This window comes from Pristiophorus japonicus, chromosome 8 (assembly GCF_044704955.1).
Source record: "Pristiophorus japonicus isolate sPriJap1 chromosome 8, sPriJap1.hap1, whole genome shotgun sequence".
In the NCBI taxonomy this organism is placed as follows: Eukaryota; Metazoa; Chordata; class Chondrichthyes; family Pristiophoridae; genus Pristiophorus; species Pristiophorus japonicus.
In genome coordinates, this window is record NC_091984.1 from 134,902,369 (window position 1) to 134,928,370 (window position 26,002).

Sequence of the window (26,002 nt, forward strand, 5' to 3'; positions counted from 1 at the left end):
GTCTCTCATTCTCTCCCACCCCCGTCTTCATTCTCTCCCACCCCGTCTCTCATTCTCTCCCACCCCCCGTCTCTCATTCTCTCCCCACCCCCCGTGTCTCTCTCTCTCCCCCCCCCCGTCTCTCTCTCTCTCTCCCACCCCCCGTCTCTCTCTCTCCCCACCCCCGTGTCTCTCTCTCCTCCCCCCCCCCGTCTCTCCTCCCCCCCCCCGTCTCTCTCCCCCCCCGTCTCTCCTCCCCCCCGTCTCTCCCCCCCCCGTCTCTCTCCCCCCCCCGTCTCTCCTCCCCCCCCGTCTCTCCTCCCCCCGTCTCTCCTCCCCCCTCCGTCTCTCCTCCCCCCCGTCCCCCGTCTCTCCTCCCCCCCCGTCTCTCCTCCCCCCACCCGTCTCTCCCTCCCCCCCCCCGTCTCTCCTCCCCCCCCCCCCCGTCTCTCTCTTTCCCCCCCCCGTCTCTCTCTTCCCCCCTCTCTCTCTTCCCCCCCCGTCTCTCTCTTTCCCCCCCCCGTCTCTCTCTTCCCCCCCCCCGTCTCTCTCTTCCCCCCCCCCCCCGTCTCTCTCCCCCCCCCCCCGTCTCTTCTCCCCCCCCCGTCTCTCTCTTCCCCCCCATCTCTCTCTTTCCCCCCTCCGTCTCTCTCTTCTCCCCCCCCGTCTCTCTCTTCCCCCCCCCCGTCTCTCTCTTCCCCCCCCCCCGTCTCTCCCCCCCGTCTCTCTCTTCCCCCCCCCCGTCTCTCTCTTCTCCCCCCCCGTCTCTCTCTCCCCCCCCCCGTCTCTCTCTTCCCCCCCCCCCGTCTCTCTCTTCCCCCCCCCCCCCCCGTCTCTCTCTTCCCCCCCCCGTCTCTCTCTTCCCCCCCCCGTCTCTCTCTTCCCCCCCCCGTCTCTCTCTTCCCCCCCCCGTCTCTCTCTTCCCCCCCCCCGTCTCTCTCTTCCCCCCCCGTCTCTCTCTTCCCCCCGTCTCTCTCTTCCCCCCCCCGTCTCTCTCTTCCCCCCCCCCCGTCTCTCTCTTCCCCCCCCCCCGTCTCTCTCTTCCCCCCCCCCGTCTCTCTTCCCCCCCCCGTCTCTCTCTTCCCCCCCCCGTCTCTCTCTTCCCCCCCCCGTCTCTCTCTTCCCCCCCGTCTCTCTCTTCTCCCCCCCCCCCGTCTCTCTCTTCCCCCCCCCCGTCTCTCTCTTCCCCCCCCGTCTCTCTCTTCTCCCCCCCGTTTCTCTCTTTCCCCCCCCCCCCCCGTCTCTCTCTTCCCCCCCCCCCGTCTCTCTCTTTCCCCCCCCCGTCTCTCTCTTCCCCCCCCCCCGTCTCTCTCTTCCCCCCCCCGTGTCTCTCTTCCCCCCCCTGCTCCTCCTTCTTCCCCCCCCCTCCCTTCGCTGTCAGAAACACACACACAGGCAGACAGAGAGATAGAGACACTGACAGAGACACACTGTTGGAGGACTCCCAGTGCTGCAGGCAGTAAGTAGAAAATGTTTTATTTATTGATTTTTAAAATTTTTTGTTGATTTATTTATTGGTTGATTTATTGATGTATTTATCATTTATTATTGATGATGGCTCTTTATTTGTAAAACTGAAGTGTTTAATGTTTGTAAACTTCCCTTTTAAACCCCCCCCCCCCACATTCCCTACACCTAATTTGTAACCTACGCCTGATTTTCTAAGTGTAGACAAGGTTTTTCTGAGCGTACATAAATCTACACTTACTCCATTCTAAGTTAGTTTGGAGTATGTTTTCACTGCCGAAACTTTCAAAACGGGCGTAAATGGCCAGACACGACCCCTTTTGAAAAAAAATCTGTTCCAAACTGAAACTGTTCGAACTGACTAGAACTGGAGCAAACTAAATGCCAAGAATTGCAATTTCTAAGATACTCCATTCTAAACCAGTTGCTCCAAAAAAAACAGGAGCAACTCAGGCCGAAACTTGACCCCAAGGAGTTTCGGCTGAAAATGTGAGAGGCGTCTGAAACGTAATAACTGTCCACTGAGAAGCAGCAACTCCCATCCTTTCTCCATTTAAGAAGAAAAGTTTGGATTAATGCTTAACACTGGAATGTGTTGTTTTATCCTGCTCCATTCCTTCCAGGAACTCCCTTTTCTTAAACTTAAGAAGCTCTTGGTTGCTAACAATTATTTAAAAATATTTCCATAGCTAGAGTGGTTGATCCAGAGAGATAAATTGAATACTAAAAACCATGATTTATTTTGTTCAAAAGCTTAATTTATTCTCAGCCACGCATAACTGAACACAATTTTGAGCACTTTTCTAAACCTAAAGTACCAGCTGGCTGAATTCAAGAAGGTATATATTTTTGAAAAAGTTAGTAATAAAACAAGGCTATTCATCGCATGGAAGCTCATTTGTCTGGCAGATTAATTCTCCTATCATACCGTCTAATTGTATTTTGAATATTGCTGATGTTTTGCCAATGTTACTTTGCTTGATAAATTATTCACTGTTTGATGAGATGTTTTTCCTAGCATCTGTTATTCATGCTAATTGATGTTTATGTCCTCCAGTTCTACTTTCTTGACATACTTTAAAGTAATAAACTTGGCATACCATATCTCCACCCCCCCCCCCCCCCCCCATCATCCCTTTAATCACTGTTCTCGATTGTAGAAGAAACTAAGATAGAATGCACAGAACTGGAATAAAAGCAGCATATCCTTCATTGGTGACCAGTTACAAGTGGTATTTCATAGCGGTTGGTACTGGGTCTTGGTTTTCATGTCGGGCTAATTTTGCTGGGTAGAGGCACATGAACGCATATCACTGATAAGGCTATAACATTGTAGCCCCGATTCTGTAGATTTTGCCATTTTATATAAGTAACCTCGATTTGAAAATCAAGTGGGTTATTTTCAAGTTTGGTGCTAAATTTGGAAGTAAGGTGAATTATTCAGAAGAGAGCAGAAAATGTGAAAAAATGTACGTTAACTTAATCTGCCTTTGTTCTAACCACTAAATTAACATTAAGTGGAAGGTCGTAAGCACTGGAATTAAGAAAGCAAATTAAGAAATAGGTAACGAGAGGTCCAGGTGCATAAGTAGTGAAAATCATGAAGTCTAATTGGATGGTGAGCTTTGTTGTGAGGTATACAATATAAACGCAGGGTTGTCATACTGTAGTTACATAGAGCGCTTGTCAGACCTTATTTGGAAAATTATGTTCAGATTTGGGCACTGCACCTTCGAGCTTAAGGAGGAAAAAAGTGTCATCGTCTCAATCAGAAGATATTGTTGACTTTGATCAAGGCAATCTTGATGCTGTGGGCAGTGTAGAAATCAGACTGGAAGGATTTGAAGAAGCAGTTATGGGAGAGGTGGAGCACGCAGCTTGAAGACGGTGACATGTTCAAGGACCTTTTACTGTTTATGGGACTTTGCTGTGTGAAAACTGGCTTATGCATTTGACACTATAACCTTGACTACTTTACAAAGTACTTATGTAGACCCTTGTGCCAGTACTTTTTGACAGTGCAGCACTCCCTCAGTACTATACTGGAGTGTCAGCCTAGATTTTTATGCTCAAGTCTCTGGAGCGGGACTTGAACCCACAATCTTCTGATTCAGAGGCAAGGGTTATATCAACTGAGATACTGGCTGGCATTTTTAAGAGATGTGATGCAATTCTAAATAAATGCAAATTTTTCTACTTTGAGAATCGAGCCATACTTAACTGTGCCACAGCAGGCTTAATGGGCAAATGTTCCTCGGTACAGTTTAAGGATCTACTGTACAGTACAGTTTTATGACTAATCATCAGATGTAAACATTCTGCAAGTTTTAATTAATTCCATGTTGGTAGTGAGAGGTTTCAAATGTGACAAGTGATGGCCATTTTCAGAATTGCAAAGGACTGATTTACAAATACACTGACTTGTCCATATCTGTTTTCCAGGAGCTGTCCAGTTGTGGCTGGAACAAAAAGGAAAAGCACAGTTCGTCACCAAATGTCGTCGCCTTCACAAGAAGGTTTAATCATGTGAGTATTAGCAGGGACTAGTGTAATGGCATTGAAAGGTCAAGTGTTTGTAAAGTAGATTACATTTGATATGTGGTTTAAAGTAATTTGGTTTCTAGAAACAGGTAGGATGGGGCACTGAGATCTATAAAAATTTACATAGAAACATAGAAAATAGGTGCAGGAGTAGGCCATTCGGCCCTTCGAGCCTGCACCGCCATTCAATGAGTTCATGGCTGAACATGCAACCTCAGTACCCCATTCCTGCTTTCTTGCCATACTCCTTGATTCCCCTACAGTCCAAATCTGCAGCTCTCTTCGAGACACAAACTCGTGCCCCCCCCAAATATATCAATCAATTGCAAATAATTAAAATGCAGTACGTGTCACATGTATTCCACTGATCTTTTGACTTTTTTTTTAAACCATTGAGCCACATCCTTTACTAGTTCTGAAAAGTTGAAAGGAAAAAATGTAGGGTAACGATTTCTCTCGGTTAATTTTCTGAGTTACAACTAGGAAAGAGAATTACAGTTTGGACGTTTCCCAATATTTTTCTATTGTGTTCCTGACTTACAGGCCCCAAATTTCGGCCCGCGCCGAAAACGGCGCACCTCCAAGCTGGACGCCTGTTCTTTGCGCCTAAAAGTGCGCGAGAAAAAAACTTCGATATTCCCCGGCTCCTCGGAGCTCGATCTCAGCTTGGCGCGGTCTTCACAGCGGGGGGGCGGAACCAAACACTCGCGCCGATTCTGTAAGTAGTGGGGGGCGGGTCCAATTTAAATGAGCCAACGTGGTGCCGGCAACCCTGCGCGTGCGCGTTGGAGCGTGCGCGCACGCGCAGTGTCAAACAAACATTGGCACTTGGTCATTTTTAAAAGGACTCGGCTGCCGTCAAACCACTGACGCCGCCCCTTAAGCGTGGCTGAATGGCCTCAGTACCCTTGAAAAGCTGCGTGCGTCTGGTGCTGATCCTTCGGCTGCCGGCCAGCCACTGACGCCGCTCCTATCCCATGGCCGAATGGCCTCAGCCCCCTTGAAAAGCTGCATGCATCCGGTGTTGATCCTTCGCTTGCCGGCCAGCCACTGACGCCGCTCCTATCCCATGGCCGAATGGCCTCAACCCCCTTGAAAAGCTGCGTGCCTCCGGTGTTGATCCTTCGGCTGCCGGCCAGCCACTAACAGAATGAAGGCCTGCCTACAGCACATCAGCTCAGCTCGAAGGCTGCTTGCTGCCGCTGTTGGGGCTGCCATCAAGACACTGACGCCACACCCTTGCCTGTCTCCAACATGAAAGGCCTGCCTGAAGCACAGCAGCTCGAACATGGTTTATTTAATCTTTTCTTTGCTTATAAATTTTTATTCAGGTTGGATTTATTTGTATAATATTTGTATAAGTATAACTAAGGATTGATTGTAGAATTTAATGACTTCCCTCCCCCCCCCACCTCGTTCCCTATGCCTAATTTGTAACCTATGCCTGATTTTCTAAAGTGTAGACAAGGTTTTTTTCGAGCGTACAAAAATCTTCACTTACTCCATTCTAAGTTAGTTTGGAGTAAGTTTTCACTGCTGAAACTTTGAAAACAGGTGTAAGTGGCTGGACACGCCCCCTTTTGAAAAAAACAATTCTGTACCAAAGTGAAACTGTTCTAACTGACTAGAACTGGAGCAAACTAAATGCCGAGAATTTGAATTTCTAAGATACTCCGTTCTACACCAGTTGCTCCTAAAAATCAGGAGCAACTGAGGCCGAAACTTGAACCCACAGTTTCCAATAGCAGACCAAGTTTCCTATGCATTTTAACTTATGTTGTTGCACATTGTGTGTGTGAGCTTGTCCAGATTTAACAATTAACCATTAATCATGGTATATTGATCATCGGAGCATACTTGGATCCACAACCTATACCTTCTGAAAGATTGAAAATTATACGTTGGCAGACTATTATGTGCAGTCCAAAATTATTGGGTCAGATGTATTTTGAAATTAAATAATGCGTCAAAGCAGAAAGATACTGAAGTAACACAATTCTTGGAAGGAAGAAAAATGGAATCAGTTCACTAGGGATTAAAGTACTTTTTTAAGAATTTGTTTCTTGGAGAGTTATATCAGCAGCTGGATTTTGGAACAAACTGTCCATCTTGTCTCTTGGTAGACCTTCAAAATGTGTTGTATGCAGATGGTGAAAATTTCACAAGTACAGACACAGAGCTTGGCCCTCTTACCAGAATTAACATCTACAGTAGAATCCCACAGTTCCTATAAAATGTTAAGAGTCTCTGAAGGTGATGTTGTCAATCACATATGTTCATAGACACATTTTTTGGGGACTATAGGGCCCAAGTTTCCACATAATTTGCGCCTGATTTTTAGGAGCAACTGGTGGAGAACGGACTATCTTAGAAATCGCAATTCTCCACATTTTTTTTTCTGCAGTTCTAGTCAGGTAGAACAGTTCTACTTTGGAACAGAATTTTTTCTTCAAAAGGGGGCGTGTCCGGCCACTGACGCCTGATTTGAAAGTTTCCACAGTGAAAACGTACTCCAAACTAAAGTAGAATGGAGCAAGTGAAGATTTTTGTAGAACTGAAAAAACCTGTTCTACACATTAAAAAATCAGGCGCAGGTTACAAATTAGGCGTCCAGAACGAGGTGGGGGGGAAGGGAAGTCATTAAATTCTATAATAAATCCTTATTTATACTTATACAAATATTATACAAATAAATCCAACCTGAATAAACATTTATAAGCAAAGAAAAGATTAAATAAACCATCTTCCTACCTGTGTGAAAGTGCTTCAGGCAGGCCTTTCGGGACCGAAGGCGGAACGGGCCGGCCCGAGACTTCGGGCAGGGTCCGTCCCCAGCACGAGATTTACAGGTAGGTGGCGTTGGGTTGGGTCGGGACGGGGAGGGGAGGGGAGGTTCGGGTCGGGGGGGGGGGGAAGGGGAGGGGGGAGGGAGGGAAGAGGGAAGGAGGGAAAGAGGGGGGGGGAGAGGAGGGGGAGGTGAGGTCGGGTCCAGTGGGCGGGGGGTTGGGGGGCGGGAGCGGGGACAGGAGCGTGGGTCGGGTCCAGGCGGGGAGGCGGGGAACGGGAACAGGAGCTCGAGTCGGGGGGGCGGGGAGCGGGAACAGGAGCGCGGGTCGGGTCAGGGAGGCGGGGAGCGAGAACAGGAGCGCGGGTCGGGTCTGGTCCGGAGGCAGGGGGTGGGGGCGGGAGCGGGTGTCGGGTCAGGTCCGGAGGCGGGGGGGGCGGGGAGCGAGTGTCGGGTCTGGTCGGCGGGGGGGGGGGGTGGTGGTGGGGGTGAGCAGGAGCTGGCCGTGGGAGGAGCCTTATAAACGCAGCCCCAGTGAGGCCATTCAGCCAGGGCTAGGGGCTGCGTGCTTCAGGCCCTTTCCACACAGTTCGGTGCCTGGAGCTACTGCACTTGCGTGCCCACTGTAGCGTGCATGTGCAGAGGTCCCGGCACTGTTTTCAGCGCAGGGACCTGGCTCCGCCCCCCCACAGCTCGTGCTGGCTGCGCCGAGGGCCAGAGGACCTGCAGGTAGGTGGAGAATACGGAGGATTTTTTTAGGCGCACTTGGTGGCGCGAAAAACGGGCGTCCAGGTCGGGACTGCGCCGTTCTAGGCGCGTGTGGAAACTTGGGCCCATAGCATGGAATGCTAATGAGCATTTTGTCATACATCATCTCAATCCCAATTCCCGAGAAAGGCTCTGAAAATGGACAATTCATTATGCACCTGGAATATTGTCCCTGTTATCTTGACGAATTTCCAGATCAATTCACTTTGATTAGTCTCTGTAGATATCTTGTATTCCATTTTGAAATTTGGTGAAAAAAGACTGGATGAAATAAATCATGGGCCCAGAAATTGCAGTCGCAGGCTTCCTGCAGGTGGATGTCTCTGACCAAAATTTTTTTTACTGAAGTACCTGGTGGTCCCGGAAGAATGTAGACTTGCACCCCGAGGCCTGGCGCTGCAGTCCATTGTTGGGGACCAACGTATTCCAGGAGCATATGTGCAACCTGGAATCACGTGAGGCGGACCAACCAATGAAAATAGTGTATTCCCTTTCACAGTAATGGTGATCTCCGTTTGTACGAACATCACCATTTCTGTGAATGGGGATACCCCAAAAAACACTAACCTTTTAAATAAATAAGAAAAATACTTCACATATTTAAAATTAATTAACATTTAATTTAATTAAATGTTTTAGCCAAAAAATTATTTTAATATGTTTTAATAGGGATAAAAATAAACTTATCTTAATAGACAGGGTTTTAAATATAAAAATTATTGATAACATTTAATTTTCTATCTTTTAAAACTCTTGTGCTGATACCTGCTTTTACCAAGCGTAAGAGTTTGAAGGGCAAGAGTTGGGCAAATAGCACAAATCTCTGCCTGTGAAGGCCGTTCGCCCTGGGATATGTTGGAACTGTCAACATTTCTTTTGACAGTTTGCAAGTGCCGGATTTTAGCGCATGCACATCGTGCGCCAAGAACTGACGCTTGCGGGTCCTATACGGACGCACCTGTAGAGACCACGATTTTTGGCCCATGATGTTTCCCTATTTGTCTCTCAGGTTTTGTAACTTCAAGAACCTGTACCTCACTATCTATCATTTGTGTGTCTTATTAAAATCCTAGAGTAGAATTTCTGCTTTGGGCATAATCGGCGATTCGGAAGCAAATTGTGCCCAAAACTCTGCCTGTTGTGAGAAATGCTTTTTCTCTTGAGTTTCCGCTCAAACTCATTTGCATATCAGCCAATGCAAAATCTGCCATGTTCCAGCGCAATCCGGCAGCGTTTTATAACACAATTTAAAATAAGAAAAATTTGTTTAAAAAAAAATATTCCTTGCTTATATTTAAGTGTGGTAACTTGGAGCAGTTTGATTAATATAGCTGAAAATAAGTTTATCACAAAAAAAGTTTTTATTAACAGTCATAGAATCATAGAAATTTACAGCACGGAAGGAGGCCATTTCGGCCCATCGTGTCTGCGCCGGCCAATAAAGAGCTATCCAGCCTAATCCCACTTTCCAGCTCTTGGTCCATAGCCTTGTAGGTTATGGCACTTCAAGTACATATTCAAGTACATTTTAAATGTGGTGAGGGTTTCTGCCTCTACCACCCTTTCAGACAGAGTTCCAGAACCCCACCAACCTCTGGGTGAAAAAAATTCCACTCAAATCCCCTCTAAAACGCCTACCAATTAATTTAAATCTATGCCCCCTGGTTGTTAAGGAAAATAGGTCCTTATCCACTCTATGTGGGCCCTTCAATTTATACACCTCTTTCAGATCTCCCCTCAGCCTTCTCTGTTCCAAAGAAAACAAACCCAGCCTATCCAATCTTTCCTCATAGCTAAAATTCTCCAGTCCAGGCAACATCTTCGTAAATCTCCTCTGCACCCTCTATCGTGAAATCACATCTTTCCTGTAATGTGGTGACCAGAACTGCACGTAGTACTCTAGCTGTGGCCTAACTAGTGTTTTATACAGTGTTGGGGTAAAAAGAAGACTTCTCTTCCTCAAGGTGGATTCCCTGATGGATCAACACCTGCCCATACTGTATAGTGACCACGGAATCATGCAGACCAAACCTCGGTTTACTGGTTTTATTCGAACATGCTCAGGAAATGTTCCAATGAACACTTCAGAGTACAAGAGTTCTACAAGCACAGTTATACGATTGTTCGATTTGTGCGACCCTCCTACAAAACCACCGATTGGCTTACTGCTCAGACTGGCTCTGAGTGGTTCTCCCCCACCTGTCCATCTCCCATGGATGTGTTCAACTTTGCCTCAGTTTCTCATGATGCGTTGATTGACCTTGCTTCCCAGGGTATGCTATCTTTCTAGGCTGTTGATTCTCACTGCCCTTGTTATTCAGTACTGAGTGTATGTTTTCATCTTCCATTTTCTGTGCTAAGGGTCAGTGCAGTGTTAGCTATTTAAGATTGTTCATTAACCATCAGGTATTCCTGCCTCCCTCTTCTTAACCCAATGTAAGCGAGTTTTACATACATAAGCGAGTTTTACATAATCAGTCAATATTACAATCCCTGCCGTAAGACAGAGGAACTCCCGATTCCTCAGAACCTCCTAATTCCCTTATGTTTCTTACTCAAGTGTACTTTTTACCCCCTTACATACAGTTCAAGCTAACCTCTCTGCTCTTGTATTCTATGCCTCGGCTAATAAAGGCAAGTATTCCGTGTGCTGCCTTAACCACCTTATCTACCTGGTCTGCTACCTTCAGGGATCTGTGGACATGCACTCCAAGGTCCCTTTGTTCCTCTATACTTCTCAGTGTCCTCCTATTTAATGTGTATTCCCTTGCCTTGTTAGCCCTCCCCAAATGCATTACCTCACACTTCTCCCGATTGAATTTCATTTGCCACTGTTCTGCCCACATGACCAGTTCATCGATATCTTCCTGCAATCTACAGATTTCTTCTTCATTATCAACCACTGAACCAATTTTTGTATCATCAAGTCTTAACCTGATTATAAATGACCAAAAATAACTTTAAAAAAAGATACAGAACCATTTGCTAGTTATATTGGGGTACAGTTGGTTTCTCAGGAAATTTAAAAAAAATTACATTCATAACATTTAAAACATGCCTGTAGTGTCCTTATGCACAAAAGAACCAGCTTAATATTTTAGAGACTTCTCGAAGTCCTGCAAATGATGCAATTAGCAGAACCTCTCAATGGTGACGTAGTTCATCCTGGGGGCATGGCCAGTTTTGTGTGTGGGGCCGGCTTCTAGCGCGATGTTTTTTAAACTAGCGCAAAAGATCGCAGAAACTCAATTTGCGCTGAACGTAATTTGAGCCTTAAAATTCCACTATCTTTTGCGTGTGGCATGCTGATTTCACTTGAATTGCGGCGAAAAAAATTGTGCGACCGAGAGGAAACTTGGGCTAGAAACTCGCTGACTTTGCAACCGGGTTTTTGCCGATATTTCACCATATTTGACAAACAACCGGTCAGCGGGAACTTCGGGCACCTTTGTGCGACGCCGCTTTCCACGTACTGCTGGGGAGAGGAGCACCGTCGTGCAACAGTCGAAATTGCGTTCTCATTAGAAATTTGGCGCTCTCCGCACCGTATTCTGTGCTCAGAATACCGAAGGGAAAACCAGTCGTGCAGCCCTACCAGCAGCGGTAAGTATGAATACCTGCAAAAAAGGTAAGGTATTAAAGTTTTTATTTTTAAATTCTTTTTCAGTGATTCGATCGATAAGTGTCTTGTAAATGTGTTGTGAATTATTTTTGCTTTTTCCAATTTTTTTTTTCCCCCACCCCCTCCCAAGGCGCGCCTCAGTGGCATTGGCCTTGGACTAAAGTTGCTGTAATTTGCGTTTTGCGCTGCAAATTCTCGTGCAACGCCGATTTTTACTGCTGCGCAAATTAAAGATTGAATATCCGGCCTACCAGCGGTAATGAAGCGAGAACTGTAATTTTGGCGCACAAATAGCATTTTCGCAACGATTTTCTAGCCCTCAATGTTTTGTGAAAAGTTTCCATGTGAGTTTTTGATCAGCCATTCTTTTGTCAGTAACTGAAATTTCTAACATCCAAAATAAGAGTTTAAACTCATGTACAGTTTCTGCAGAATTCAATCCCCAAAGCACCCTAAAAATCCCAGAGTACCATTCAATAAAAAGGAATTTGGCAATCACTGTCTTATCAGTGTCTGTTATGCTATATTCTAAATAGCATAAATAGTTGTTATAAAAACAGCAAACCCTCTTGCTCACCATGAGCAATGCCACAGGGGATCTGCAAGTTACCATTACAAAGTGTAATGGTACGAGCAATGGAAATATATCACATCCAAGCAATAGCTGATTACTTGAGTTCAAAATTTAATTTGAGAACAGTTGAAAACTTCATTATGATGGTGTTTGGTAATCAGATTGAACAGTGTGAAATTTTCACGGCATAGTTAAATGGCCTTGTGTGTTGCCAAACAAAATGATAGGCTAAAAGTCTGCCAAACTTGACCTTTTATAATTAATCTTAAGCCACCTGCCTCTGATTGGTTTCGCAAGATTTCTATGTTTTTAAGAGGACATGAGGTTAGGTTTCTCCATGCCAAAGTCTGTCCTGCCTAGCTTGAGAGATGTGGCCAAATGTCAGTCCTCCACAAAATTATGACAGCAGCAGCACTACAAAAGTTGCTGCTGTTTCAAGGAACTCAATGGAACACTTGAGAGCTGCTGCAGCTGCCCCTTAACAATCCAAAAAGACCACATGGAATAACAACTGTGAGCTTCACAACACTGCCTGTGCTTTTCGTAGAATTCTTCCAGATGCAGTCATTTCTTGGACACAGAAGTTGAAATTCAAAGTTAACCATCACTTGCTAAACCAGAACATGCATTGATGAAAAATATATCACTTGCTATACAGTTCAATTTTTCTGAGTCTTTGGGCTGGATTTTAGGCTTTTCTATTTTTGGGGCGAAAACAGAGACAGGGTGGAAAAGTTACCAGCCGGCAATAGTTTGTGCTTTAGTATGAAGTTTTGGCATCTGGGCCCTGTGTCGGGGCGCAGCACGAAGGGAGGCGTTGTACACTTTTCGTGGCTCAAGGATGGGAAACTCGCAAACTAAAGAGCTATGTCGTGTGCGTTCCAAGAGGGGCCTGGGGTGAGGGGGAACCTTAAAAGAAATCATAAAAACATTCCAAAAACATTGCCCACGCCACCACAACACAAATCGGCAAAAAGAATTAAAAGAACAAACACTCTCACTTGCCATTTGGAGTACTTTACCTTCCTCTGTGCCACTGGCTATGCTGGACTGTCCCAAACGGTCATTGTGGGGTCACTTGCGGGCGGACGGATTGGGCAAAAGTCAAAACTACTGCCGGTGTCGCAATGAGAGGCATTGCATACCTGGCGCAGCTCTTTCCAGCGCCGCCGCAAAACTGGACCTGAGGTTCGCGGCGGGGCGCAGGAGACCTTGACACCACCTTTCACGCCGCTCCGGAGCAAAACCCGGAGCGCAAATGACCGGAAAATCCAGCCCCTTCAGTGCTAAATTTAGAGCTAATTCAGCAGAAAAAGAAAGAACTGACCTTGTTGCAGTTTTTTTTGTGTTGCACCCTTTTGCGATGCCATTTGATATACACCCCCCATCCCTAAATTATGAGTTCAGCTCTCATTTGGAAAGCTGTTTAATTGTCCCTTAGTTACCACCAATATATATATTTTTTTAATCCTGAAAGGAAACTGGTCATGGCACTTTTCTAGTTTACAATATTTTAAGAATACTGAGTGGTTTAAATGCTTTCTAACTATGAAAGAATACCAAAGGGAATGCACTGAAGCTTTAGGTACCACACAAGCTGATATCTGTTAATTCAATGTCTGAAAAGACAGGTTTCAGGTGTCGTCCCTTTGTCAGAACAAGACTTAAGTACGTTCTGTCCAGTTCTGACTAAAGGTATACATCCAAAATAGTAACGTGTCTTCTCTCTTTACAGATGCTGACAGATCTGCTGTGCATTTTGTGCGTGTTCAGGTTTTATTCCAGATTTCCCGCATTTATTGTTTCTCCCTCTGCCCGCCCCACTCCCCTGGTTTGATCCTTTATTTGTTCAACAAGACAGCTGCTGGACACTTCAGCTACTTGTTCCGACTTATCCCTAACCTTTCTGGACCTTAATTAATTGACCTGCCCTTTAATTAAGTTGACTAAGCCATCCTGTGCAGTTTCAAAGCTGTCACTATCACATCAGATTACTTTCTACGACATTAATTGCTTAGTGATATAGATGTAACAAGTGGTGGTGGGAATTTGTCTGCTTTTAATTATTCTGGGATAACACATTATAAGATCCACAGACCAACACAGGAAAATGACAAGCGTGCCTGTAATTTTTGAGACTTGTTTTCTTTAGCTAGAATTGTGCATTGTCAGGCTAGGTTCAATTGCAGCATTCTCAGAAGTCAGTAAATTGTGGGTTTCTGCCCCACTCAAGAGACCTAAGCACATAATCCAATATGACATGTCAGTATAGTGAAGGGGCAATGCTGCACTGTCAGAAATCCTGTTTCTCATATGAGCTATTAAACTGAGGCCCAGTCTGCTTGTTAAGGTGGATGTGAAAGAATCCAGGACGTTATTGGAGAACAGCATGGGAATTCTCCCAGTGTCCTGGCCAACAGTTATCCCTCAAACAAACCACCAAAAACAGATTTCCTGGTTATTTATCATATTGTTGTTTGCGGGACCTTGCTGTGTGCAAATTAGCTTCTACATTCCCCTACATTGCAACAGTGACTCCACTTCAATGGTACTTCGATGGTTGTGAAGAACTTTTCGATTGCTGAGGGTGTGAAAGGTTTTACATAAATACCAAGTCTTTATTTCTTTTTTTTCTCCTTTCTCCTCTTTCTTTCCCTTTTTTTCTTCCCTCTTTCTCACTCCCTTCCCTCTTCCTCGCTCCCTTCCCTCTTCCTCGCTCCCTTCCCTCTTCCTCGCTCCCTTCCCTCTTTCTCGCTCCCTTCCCTCTTCCTCGCTCCCTTTCCTCTTTCTGATTTGCGATGCACCTCTAGATGTCTATCATTGTATTTTTATATTTTCTGTGTTACTACAAGAAATAACTTTACCTTTGATTTTACTGGAAGAAATCTCATCAATGCAATCACTTTTATTCTGCAAAGTTTACAAGTTGGCAAAGATTTATTTTACACAGAAATTTGGTTGTCAATTTTTGGTTTGAAAAATTGTTTCTACCAGGAAGTTTTTTTTTAATATCAGCAACATGTGCCCATAATTGACTTAATTTTGTGGACATTTGCTCTGAAAATTGGGTGAAAGCAAATCATGCTTGTCATTTTAGAACAGCCGAAGCATTTAATTTTGTGGCTGACAGTTCAACTGCAAGTTTTCCTTTTCCCTTAGCTATTCCAGACAGGAAGGAGAGGCATTGGGTCTGATGCGTCTAAGATACACACTTGGGATTAAAGTTGAGTATTGCCATTTGTAAAGCCACTTAAGTATTTACACAATTCTGAGCACAATGAAGGTGTTAATCTTGTAGATACCCATAAAATTGGGGAGCATAATTTTTTCAAGTCAAACATTTTCCTTCTTTTACAAATCACATTTGATGCAGGTGAACAATCCTTGGGTGTTGGAAGGCATGAGATCTTAATCGTCAGACCTTAGTCTATATACTGGCAGTACTTCCCTGAAGTAACAAGGAGCAGTACAGGCATCCCCTTGGTCAACTGAGGTGACTTTGCAGATAGTATTAGAGAAACATTTTTTTAACTTACAATTTTCAATGCCAGCTTACTTGGGTACAAGGTACGGACTTAAGATGTTACAGGCCAGTTTGTCGTTGACGATCTGAACCAGCTGCTGATCCAATAACATCGCTTCCTTCATAGATATTTAATAATTCTCTCATCTCATTCCAGAAATATCCAACCCAATGAATTGGAGAGAAGGAGCACAAAGCATGAGGTGTTGATGTTATTGTAATCTTGATTTATATTAATACAACAAAAATAGGGAGTCATTCACCAATAGTTTCTTGCTTGAACAAATGGTTCCTAATTTTAAGGAAGGGGGCAGAGGTGGTAATTGAATTTCTTGCTGACTGCTTCAGCAGTGCCTTTGCTGCTGTGTCCGATGAATGAAAAAAATCGAAGATACCGCCATGATGATCTTTATGTGTTTGTGTAGTCCAGACACACACACAGTGAGGGGAGAGACGAATGTGATTCAAACTAAAGATTGCTAAAGGAACAGATTTAGTCAATGATTAGTCCTCACTGGCATGCTGAAATTACTCAAGAGTCGAGGAAAGAGAGAACTTTATCTGAAGACTAGGGAACAAAGAAAAGCTACTTTTTGTGGTTTCTTGTAGAATGTTTTAGCAGTAACTAAATTGTTCCCTGATATACCAAATGTTCTGAGGACAGTAGTATACTGCAAGTTCTTCATTATTGATTGAAGATCGATTTTAAATTCCTGTCTTGGAAGATCAGGAATATAAGACAGTATAAATTCCAGAGACTGTTTCCCAATACTGCTCATTAAAGTGTTGAACATTGATGGTCCTGAGAATCTTGGCAGAACAAGATTTTACTCAACAAGATTTAACAGGACTGGGAACAACTGGAACATTTTTCTCAAAGACTGATGTCCATATTAAATTGTTCCAATCAGCAAACCAAAGATTATAATGTCGAATAAAAAAAAAAGGTCTTCTGGATGTTTGTGCAGGCCATATATTCCCACGTTTTAAATGATGATTTCAATCTCTCTGCTGCTTTTAGCAGGGTTCCCATTATAATGAAAGAACTTGTGGTTACACAGACTATGGATGATGCTGTTATTTTTCATTTCCACAACTTCTGCTCCACGGGAGGTTTCTGTCCTCCCTGAGCTCGCCTTCGGACACCTGCGTTACAGTGTGACAGGTGTACCGCCCCAGTCAAACTCCCCACCTGCCACTGTATACTGGTCAAAATTCCAATCCAAGCAATGCATTTTACCCCAAACTTGTGAAATCCAAGCAGCTAGCTGCATGCAGGAAGAAGCAATAAACAAAAGATACTTCAGTAAAGATTATGACCACCAATCATACCTGCTGGATAAAACTGTACACCTCTTTTCACAAGAAGGAAAGGACAGACTAATGTTGACAACATAGATGGATGGGCAAGCTTCTGTACCATTTAGCAGTACACACCCTGGATTTAGGCCATGAGCCTAGCCCAAGGCATTGGCGCTTCCCTCTGTGATTTTTGCTTGCTTTGAGAACCTCGTCGTCTTTCATCACTCATTTAAATGTTCGCTATTTTGGTGTGAAAGTTGATGTGGGACTTGGAAAGATATCTTTTCTCAGTCCCACAGCGACTTCCACACCAAAATCTTACCTCTTCTACATTACCTTGTCCACTGAGTGACTCTTCATCCTCAGTGATTTGAGCATATACTTAAACTCCCCATCCTTCTCTCCTCTCACTTATCTGCTCTCTTATCCTCACTCGATTTCAATCCTTCATATAAACTCTCTCATCCACACCCATGACTACGGCCGAGGCCTTGCCGTCTCTTGAAGATGCTATCTTTGACCATTTCCTTGCCTCTTTACCATCCACGTCCTTCTACTTTTCCGTCACCCCACCATCCTCACTATACACTCCTGTAAAAATACTCTCCCCCAGCACGTTCATTGTTTCACCGTCAAACTGCCAAGTATCTCTCCCTTGGTCCTCCAACCATCACAGAACCTCTGCCACTGTTCTACTTAACCACTTCCTCATCTCTGCCTCTAACATCCTTGTTTCGACCAAATCACACAGTTCTCTACCACTGCACCTGATACGGTCTCCATCTTTGCTCTTCTAATTCCGAATGCAACTGCTAGATTTGGCTGAACCCTGTTGAGCACCACTGTCTTGCTGTCCTTAGTCAAAGTTCTCATACTTTCCAAAATTATTCTGGAGGGCAAGAAAAATCAAAGGCTCTTTTTTTTCCACCCCCATGATCAATTGCCTTGTCAAATGCTTTCCTTTGCTTCACTCCCAGTACCAAATGAGAAGAGCTTAATGATTACTTGAATGCATCCATGTTGCTATCTGCCCTTCCAATATCCTGGTGCTCCTAATATCCCTCACCCACCCACCCACCCACCCACCATATCTCTCACGTCCTGTCACTGCAATTTCTGCCCCAATTTTCCCCAACCTCTCCAATGTCATCTCCTCAATGAGATGGTGCTATCTTGATTCCTTTCCCAATTACACAATTACTGACCATACAACCACCACTTCTGGCCTCCGTGCTTGACAATACTGTAAATGGCTCTCTTTGCTCAGGCCCTGTCCCTCTCCCTTTCAAAACTATCATGAATTATATCCCCTAGGATTATGAAATATTATCTCTCCTTTCCTTCCATGACCGCTTAGCAACTTTTGATGCAGTCGACTATGCCATCCTTCTCCATCACCTTTTCTCAGTTGTCCAGCTCTGTGCGAATGTCATCACATGGTTCCACTCATGTTCGAATGCAGCCAGTGCATCTTCCCTACACTCTTATTTCCAGAATTCCCGAAAGACCTTGGCTCCTCTTTATCTGGTGATATAATTTACTGATATGGAGTCAGCTTTCATACGTATGTTGATGACACTTAGTTTTACCTCTCCCCCACGACACTACTGTGCTGTAAGTCTGCCTGTCTGATGTCATGTATAAGTCAAAATTACTCCCAAATTAACTATTGGGAAGAAGTCATAATTTTCAGTTTCTACAATAAACTCTTCTCCTTTGCCACTAATTCCATCCCCTCTCCAGCTGCCTTTCTCCCACCACCTTCCATAAATTTCGATGTGTTAAAATCTCAGCAGCCCATAATTCTGTTCCATATGAAGTCCTGCTCCCCCATCACGTTTGGCTGCACTACACTACAGTAGCTGTCTGCTCCCCAATGTATAGAACTTAAAATTCCTCATTTTCCTCTTCAAATCCCTCCATTATCCCACAGTATCTTTGCAACCACCCCTCCACCAGCCTTCAGTTCTCCTACTCTGGCTTTTTGTGCATACCCCTTTCTTCTGACACCATTTGTGGCAGAACCTCCACCTGCCTTAGCTCTACTGTCTGGAATTTCTTCCCTAAGTCCCTGTGCTTCTCCACTTCTCTCTCCATCTTCAAAAACCTTCTTGAGATCTGTCTCCTGGACTAGGCTTTCAGACAGCTCTCCGAACTCTTACACTATGGCTCACTGTCTCCTCCATTTATAGCTTATATGGCCAAATAGAAATTATTTGTCCATTGGTAACAAGTTAACAAGTATAACTCTTTGATGTGATATGAAGGGCTAGACTTTCCACTTCACATCGTCCAAAATGGACCTCTATCGCCCATTTTGAGCAAAAAGTGGAAACTAGACCCAAAATATCGCCGGAAAAATAGGCCCCCCAAGTTTCCACTTTGATCGCTGAGATGATCGCCCAAATGATCGCCCACACAAGGCCCATCCCAAGTTTCAGCACTTAGCATGCACTTCACTGGACCGATGCAAGGCCCAAAAGAGTGCTCAAAAATAGTTGCCTTTTCAGGGCCTTGGGGAAATGGGCACTACGGGTGCCATTTTTTGCCTCTGAGGAAGGGTGGAGAATTGTTCTGAGTTATTTGGAGAGTAAAATTGAAGCCAATTGTACTCAGAAATTTAGGACAGGGAATATAAATAGGTATTATCACATTATCTATGCTAAATAGATCTCATGATATATCGGAATTATTTAATAAACAGTTTTTACACACTGAAGTTATGCAATGATATTCCATGGTGAAACAGAATAAACAAACAAATCTACATGAACTGTATATTGTAAAACTCATGTAATTCATAGAGAAGGTACAAAAGTTGTAGAATTTTTTTTTTATTGCCAAAAATAATTTTTTTTACGAACTAATGAACAACACCCGCCCTCCAACCCCCCACCCCCGCGCACCAACCCACCTTCCCTCAAAATTCCCAAAACGTTAGAAGAGGAAATTGAACATTGTAAGGAACAAGTGGCCATTTAAGTACTGATAACAAGTGGCCATTTAAGTCATGATAACAAGTGGCCATTTCAGAAAGAATGGAAAGTGAACAGCTAAGTAATGATAACAAGTGAACATTTAACTATTGAATACAATTGGGCAATTTAGTAACAATAACAAGAGTATAATAAATTGATAACAGCAAGTGAACATTTTAAACCAAGTGAACTATAGAGAAGGACTCTTTCTCTCTTCCCCCCCCCCCCCCCCCCCCCCGCCTACCACCCGCCCGTTTTGGTCTACGCAGACCAACACCAAGACGTCGTGCAGAGTGGGATGTCAAGACTTCCTGCCGTGGTGGAGGTGACGGAGAGGAAGAGGAAGCGGAAGCCTGAGGCTCTTCCGAGTCCGGAGGAACTGTGCCCTCCGTACTCGCTTGCGTGCTAGGGGTCTCGCTGCGAGCAGACACGACACCTTGGGGTGCAGCACATGTCTAGCCAGCAACGCATGCCGTAGGGCATTGGTTGCGGCTGTCTGCTGCCGAATAGCCGCCAAGGTCTCCCTTGCAGTCAGTGACTGCTCAGAAGACCAGTTGAAGTTCTGGCAGAACTCGCTCCAGGATGCCGGAAACTGGCTCCAGTTCGCAGAGAATCCCTCGAACCCCTGGATAAGGTCACGACCAATCGCGACCGTCTTCCTGCACAAGGAAATCAAGCTCTCTGTCTGGCCCCTCCAAGGCAGGCGATTGCTCGCCACGCTGACCAGACCTCCGCGGGGTCGGCGCTTGCAATATGACGCGCCTTGGCGTCGCCACCTGCACACCGCTTGATCCCGGTGCTTCTTCCATCACAACCGAGATGGCCGCAGGTTGTTCCCCCCCCCCCCCCCCAATCCCCCGCAAAAAAAATCTCCTCTTTTTCCGACCCGTCTCCTCCTCCTCCTGCTGAAGCGCAGCAGCAGGAGTCTGCAGTGGCTCCTCTTCAGCCTCCTGCGATGTTGGAGACAGTTCAGTGGTAGTGGACTGCAGTGACTCGACGACCACTTGACCTTTAATTTGATAAACAACGATTAACTATTCAAATCATTGCATTACAATTTTTTTCGAACTCAAAACATTGCAATGTTTTCCATTACCCCATATGCACAGGTGATCACAAGGTTTAACATGATCTAACATGACCTCATTCGAACATCTATAGTACATCACCATTACATATCAGATTATATTTTAATTGCATAGCATCAAATTACATTTTAATTGCATAACATTACATGCGTAACTACGATATTTTCAGTATTTACTAATGATTCACACATTGAACAATGCACATTTCTCATCACTCACATGTCTCAAGGGTGGGTTCGGCCACACCAAGGAATGTGACCTAACGGCTTTCTGGCCCCACCAAGGCCACCGCGAGCTCCTCGTAAGCACTTAAACTGTGCATCATGGCAGAGCCCCCGCCCGTCCTGTGTTGCTCCCGATTATTGATCGAGATCTTCTTCTGTAAATGATACGATAACATTGCACGGCATAAGCAAATGGATCAAGCAATTTAAGACATTTAAGACTGACAGATTTAAATGTTCGATTACAAATTAGCATTACGTTGCATATTTCACACTACAACATTTAACTTTATGCTGGGTTGCATAAATTTATTCATAGGTTACATTTAAACATAACTAAATTAATAACATTGCAGATTCTAGTTACTATATAGATCATTAAATAATACATAAATATAAATTTCAACTTACTCTCGCAGCTACCAGTAGGCTGTTCCAACGCTTGCGGCACTGGTCTGGTGTCCGGGCTTCATTAGATGTCGACGTGACTATGTCGGCAATCTCTGCTCAAATCCTCCGATATGCATGGGGTGGAGGTTTCCCATGCCCACCCCGTGTCAGATCCTCCCACCTGGTGCTGACAACATTCACCAGGGCCTCATTGACCTCCTCGCTGAAAGGCTTGGCCCTACTCCTTTCAAATGATGCCTCCATTATCGATTAATATGAGATTATTCAGAACACAAAATGCTTTCTCTTCTCTCTCTCTCTGTCTCTCTCTCCCCGACCCTCACAGAGCTTCTGAGCATGTGTGATGACCCATGACCTCTGAAAACGCGGGACGGAGCATCAACCTGAAAAAAAAATCAACCTGCACATGTGCAGTAATGCATTGCTTGGGAAGCTTTTTTTTTCATTCACTTCCGTTTTCTTTGGGTGATCGTGAGATCGGCGAGAAGTCACATGGCCATTTGACATCGCTGGGGTAAGGCTGAGTGGAAAATCGCAAAAAAAAATGGGCCTTGAGCCGGCGATCAGCATGGGCGATAGGTCCCACATTGCTGGAACAAGGCCCATTTATTTCAGCCTTAGCCTGAAAGTGGAAAGTCTAGCCCTATATGTCTCTCTACATAATTAGTGTTAGCCAACTCAGGATTTGCAGTCGAGGTCTTGAAGGGTTCATGCAGCTGTTGCAGCCCTAAGAAATCTTAGCAGGATATGACTGGGACTTGAAACTTATTTTTCACAATCTTACACTCTTCAGCTCATCTTGTGACGAGTGTCTTTCTTTTAGGACTGTTGCTCTGCTTTATCTTATTTCAGTTTACCGTGTTTGTAAATTTTGCGTTGCACTGATAGGTTGTGTGTTTTGATGGATTTGTCAAAATTCCATACATGAAATTCCTACCCAAAATTGTCACATCTATTCGGAAGTTTCAGTTGACACTGAACACTGCAATTTACAGAGTTTTGGAGTTGTGTGTCAGTCGAACCAGCGACATTAGCCCTTGGAGCCAATATTTGTTTTTAGTTTTCTTGAGCTTAAAAGCTTAAATGTGAACTAAAAATAGTTTGGAACAATCAGTAGAAGGTATCTCATCATGTTATTCCTTAACTGGAGGAATCAGGACAATCAAGGGCATTTCATTATGACCATATTAGCGACCAATGTGAAAGTGTGTCTCAGACTAACTGCAAATTAGAATAGTTTGCATGCTTTCACAAAGCGTTGCAGTCTTCTTCTGACAACTCGAGATGAAAAGCGCTTTGGTACTCTTGTGTTCCAAGCTGGCTTCAGTATTGAGCAGAGGATATCACTACCTCAATTTTCAGTACTGCCTTGAATTAACAGATTTGCATCTAGAGATGGGCAGAAGCTCCTTGCTGCTTAGATCTCTGTTTGAATTGGACCAACCTAGTGCTGCTTAAAATTTTGTGTGGTCTTACTTATATTCTTTCAAAGGAACAATCATTGGTGGTTCCAAAATAAAGCCAGGGGAAAGACCACAGCACAGATATGCTGCCAAATTTCTTCAAGGACAGTGCTGTAGCAATTTGCCTTCTGTCCCCCGGCCCACATTTGTGCCATAATCCATTTTTAAGTGAAGGCTGAACAAACTGTGTGTTAATGGTATATTTTGCACACCAGAGGCTTGACCTTTACAAATGCTGTTTTGAAATAGAAGTAGTGGGGAGGTAAGTTTTGCATTGCAGCAATTTCTGCTACCCCAGTAAATGAAATATTTTGGAAATCCAAATGTAAGAGATATAGGCTTTGTAGTTTAAATGAAAATAAGTGCTGAATTAGGTCTTTCTAGCGGATGCACGGAGATGGGTTCTGTCAAAGAATGGTGGAACATGGCTTCTTGTTTGAAGTTCTCTACATGGCAAGTTTCCAGTCTGGCAGGTTGAATCGTGGTGTGATGCTTTAGGAGGGCTGTTCCAAAGGCGTATTGATTAAATTCAGCAATCAGTGTAATACTGGACCATACAGACCAGATCTCATCCTCATCCTTTTCCAAGTTTGACTGATCACAGTTGGGGCAGTACAATGGCCCCTGGGTTAGGGCATAGGAAAAATAAATCAGCTGGGACTTGCACTCTTCTTCACTGCTCAGTGGCCCAATGATGGAAAATATGCATGTGGATGTTGGCTGAGCGTACAATTGGTCTCAGCTGTGATGTCAACATGGCCAAATTGCCTGCTGACAATCACTGGGATTATGTGGATGAAGGATACTTGGCGGAGGTAACTGAGGGCTGCCAGTACTAGAACTGTACCCTAGCAGAAGTAGCCTTCAGAATAGGAGGGGGGTAAAAATGAAAATAAAAACTGTTAAAAGGAGAATTGGAAGCAGGTCACCTGCTAATCTCTTGGTTGGAGGATGCTGCAGCTAGAGAATCTGAAAGAGAATTGAAAAGTTAAAATTCAAGGAAAACAGGAGTACAAGCCATGAATCCGTTGGCTGTAAACTTCAGTTTAAAATGTCTGGAAGTGACTTGTTGTTTTGGACTCCATTACTTTAGAAAGGGAAAAGCCATAAAATGGATCGACAGGAGAGAGAGTTTGGTCATCTCACAGTACCTGGAAAGTTATGAAATATATGTTTTATGTATTATATATGTTTTTATCTTGCAGATTCTGCCTACTGTTCAAATTGTCATTACAAGTAAATCATGTGTGCTTCTGGGACAGCTTACTACAAAATCCCTTTGGTGAATTTCCTTTGGTGTTTGGAGAGCAGAAATATTTTCCATTACTTAACATCTGTAAGAATAATCTATAACACTACAGTGCGTACTGTTACTGGGGAATTCGGCTAGGTAATCCAAGTTCAAATCTGAGACCTGACTGGCTTCCCCTAGACTCTGGGTTACTGATTCTGGCTTCTCCTAAAGGAAAGATTTTGGGAATTTTATCCATTGAAACACTACTCTGGAACGTTTATTTGAGGTCAGCAAAATAATGCTATCGCAAAATCGGTGGAGATATCTACAGACTGGTAATCTTCCTATTGCAACAAAGAGCATGAAAAGATAAAGCAGGAAAGAGAAAACAAAGAAAGAAAGACATGGGTTTATATAGCGCTTTTCATGACCACTGGATGTCTCAAAGCGCTTTACAGCCAATGAAGTACTTTTGGAGTGTCGTCACTGTTGTAATGTGGGAATCGCGGCAGCCAATTTGCGCATAAGCAAGCTCCCACAAACAGCAATGTGATAATGACCAGATAATCTGTTTTTGTTATGTTGATTGAGGGATAATATTGGCCAGGGCAAGGGGATAACTCCCCTGCTCCTCTTCAAAATAGTGCCATGGGATCTTTTATGTCCACTTGAGAGAGCAGACGGGACCTCGATTTAACCTCTCATCCGAAAGATAGACTAATATGGAAAGGAGAACTAATATGGAAAGATGGTATACTATAAATGGCACGCTTTTGAAAATTGTCGATGAGCAAAGAGACCTTGGTGTCCATATACACGCATACCTAAAGCTCGCAGGGCAAGTTGATAAGGTGGTTCAAAAAGCATATAGGTTACTTGGGTTTATAATAGAATCTAAAAGCAAACAAGTTATGCTCGAACTTTATAAATCACTGGTTAAGCCTCAGTTAGAGTATTGTGGACAATTCTGGGCACCACACTTCAGCAAAGATGTGAAGGCCTTAGAAAGGGTACAGAGGAGGTTTACCAGTATGGATGAGGGACAACAGTTATGAGGAGAGTTTGGAAAATTTAGGACTGTTCTTCTAGACGGTTAAGAGGTGACCTAATATAGGTTTTCAAGATGATTTTTCTTCAATGGTTTGTAGATTTATCTACTTTATTTTCTAACCTCATTTTGCAATTGTATCTTATCTTTTTACTTATAAATTTATTATAAATAAAGATTCCCTACTGGCGAAGTGGATATTGTGCTGCAGTGTTTTAAAATTAATTAATTTCCAGCTGGCTAACTGAATTGTCCTAACATTGTAACCGATAAATGACCACACAGATGTTGCCGCAGCTGGAAAACACATCAGACTTTTGATAAGACTAGATAGAGAAAAAATATTCCCTCTGGAAAGTTGGTCAATAACTAGAGGTCATAGATTTAAAATCATTGGAAAAAGATCTAGAGGGGAGATCAGGAGAATTTTTGTTCAGAGTTGTCAGGATCTGGAATGTTCTACCCGAGAAGGTGGTGGAAACTGATTCTGTAAATAATTTTGAAAGGGAGTTGGACAGATACTGGAGGATTAAAAAGTAGGGATGTGGGACTAAGTACAACTGCTCTTTCGAAGACCGAGCACAGGCATAGCAGGCCGAATAGCTTCCTTCTGTGCTGTAAGCTTCTATGATTATTTGCTGTAACTCACTGTGAGGAAAGCCATGGAAGATTGCTTGTCTGAATTATTAATAGAAACCTCAGATTTTTATAGACTTTTATGCTACTTGTCATAAAAGATAGAGCACAACATTTGATAAATTTATTATTTTGATATTTTTAAGAGAATGTTGGGGTGTTTTTAAAAAAAAAAAAATGTTTATATGCTCCTGATCAAATTTGAAGATTGCATTGCTGTTGTGGTTTTGCCAAAAAACTGAACAGTTGCAGTACTGATGTGTTTTCCAGCTGCGGCATCATCTGTGTGGTCATTTATCGGTTACAATGTAAGGACAATTCAGTTAGCCAGCCGGAAATTAATTAATTTTAAAACGCTG

General features: G+C 43.9%; 1 protein-coding gene across 6 annotated transcripts in view; it reads left to right on the forward strand.

The window, feature by feature from the left end:
- Positions 1–26,002, forward strand: part of ralgps2 (Ral GEF with PH domain and SH3 binding motif 2) — a 641,885-nt gene that overhangs the window by 329,815 nt on the left and 286,068 nt on the right. For all 6 annotated transcript variants that reach the window (XM_070887410.1, XM_070887411.1, XM_070887407.1 and 3 more), the window contains one exon: positions 3,889–3,972. In XM_070887410.1, the coding sequence (XP_070743511.1) occupies positions 3,889–3,972 (84 nt within the window). The remainder of the gene's footprint in view (positions 1–3,888; positions 3,973–26,002) is intronic.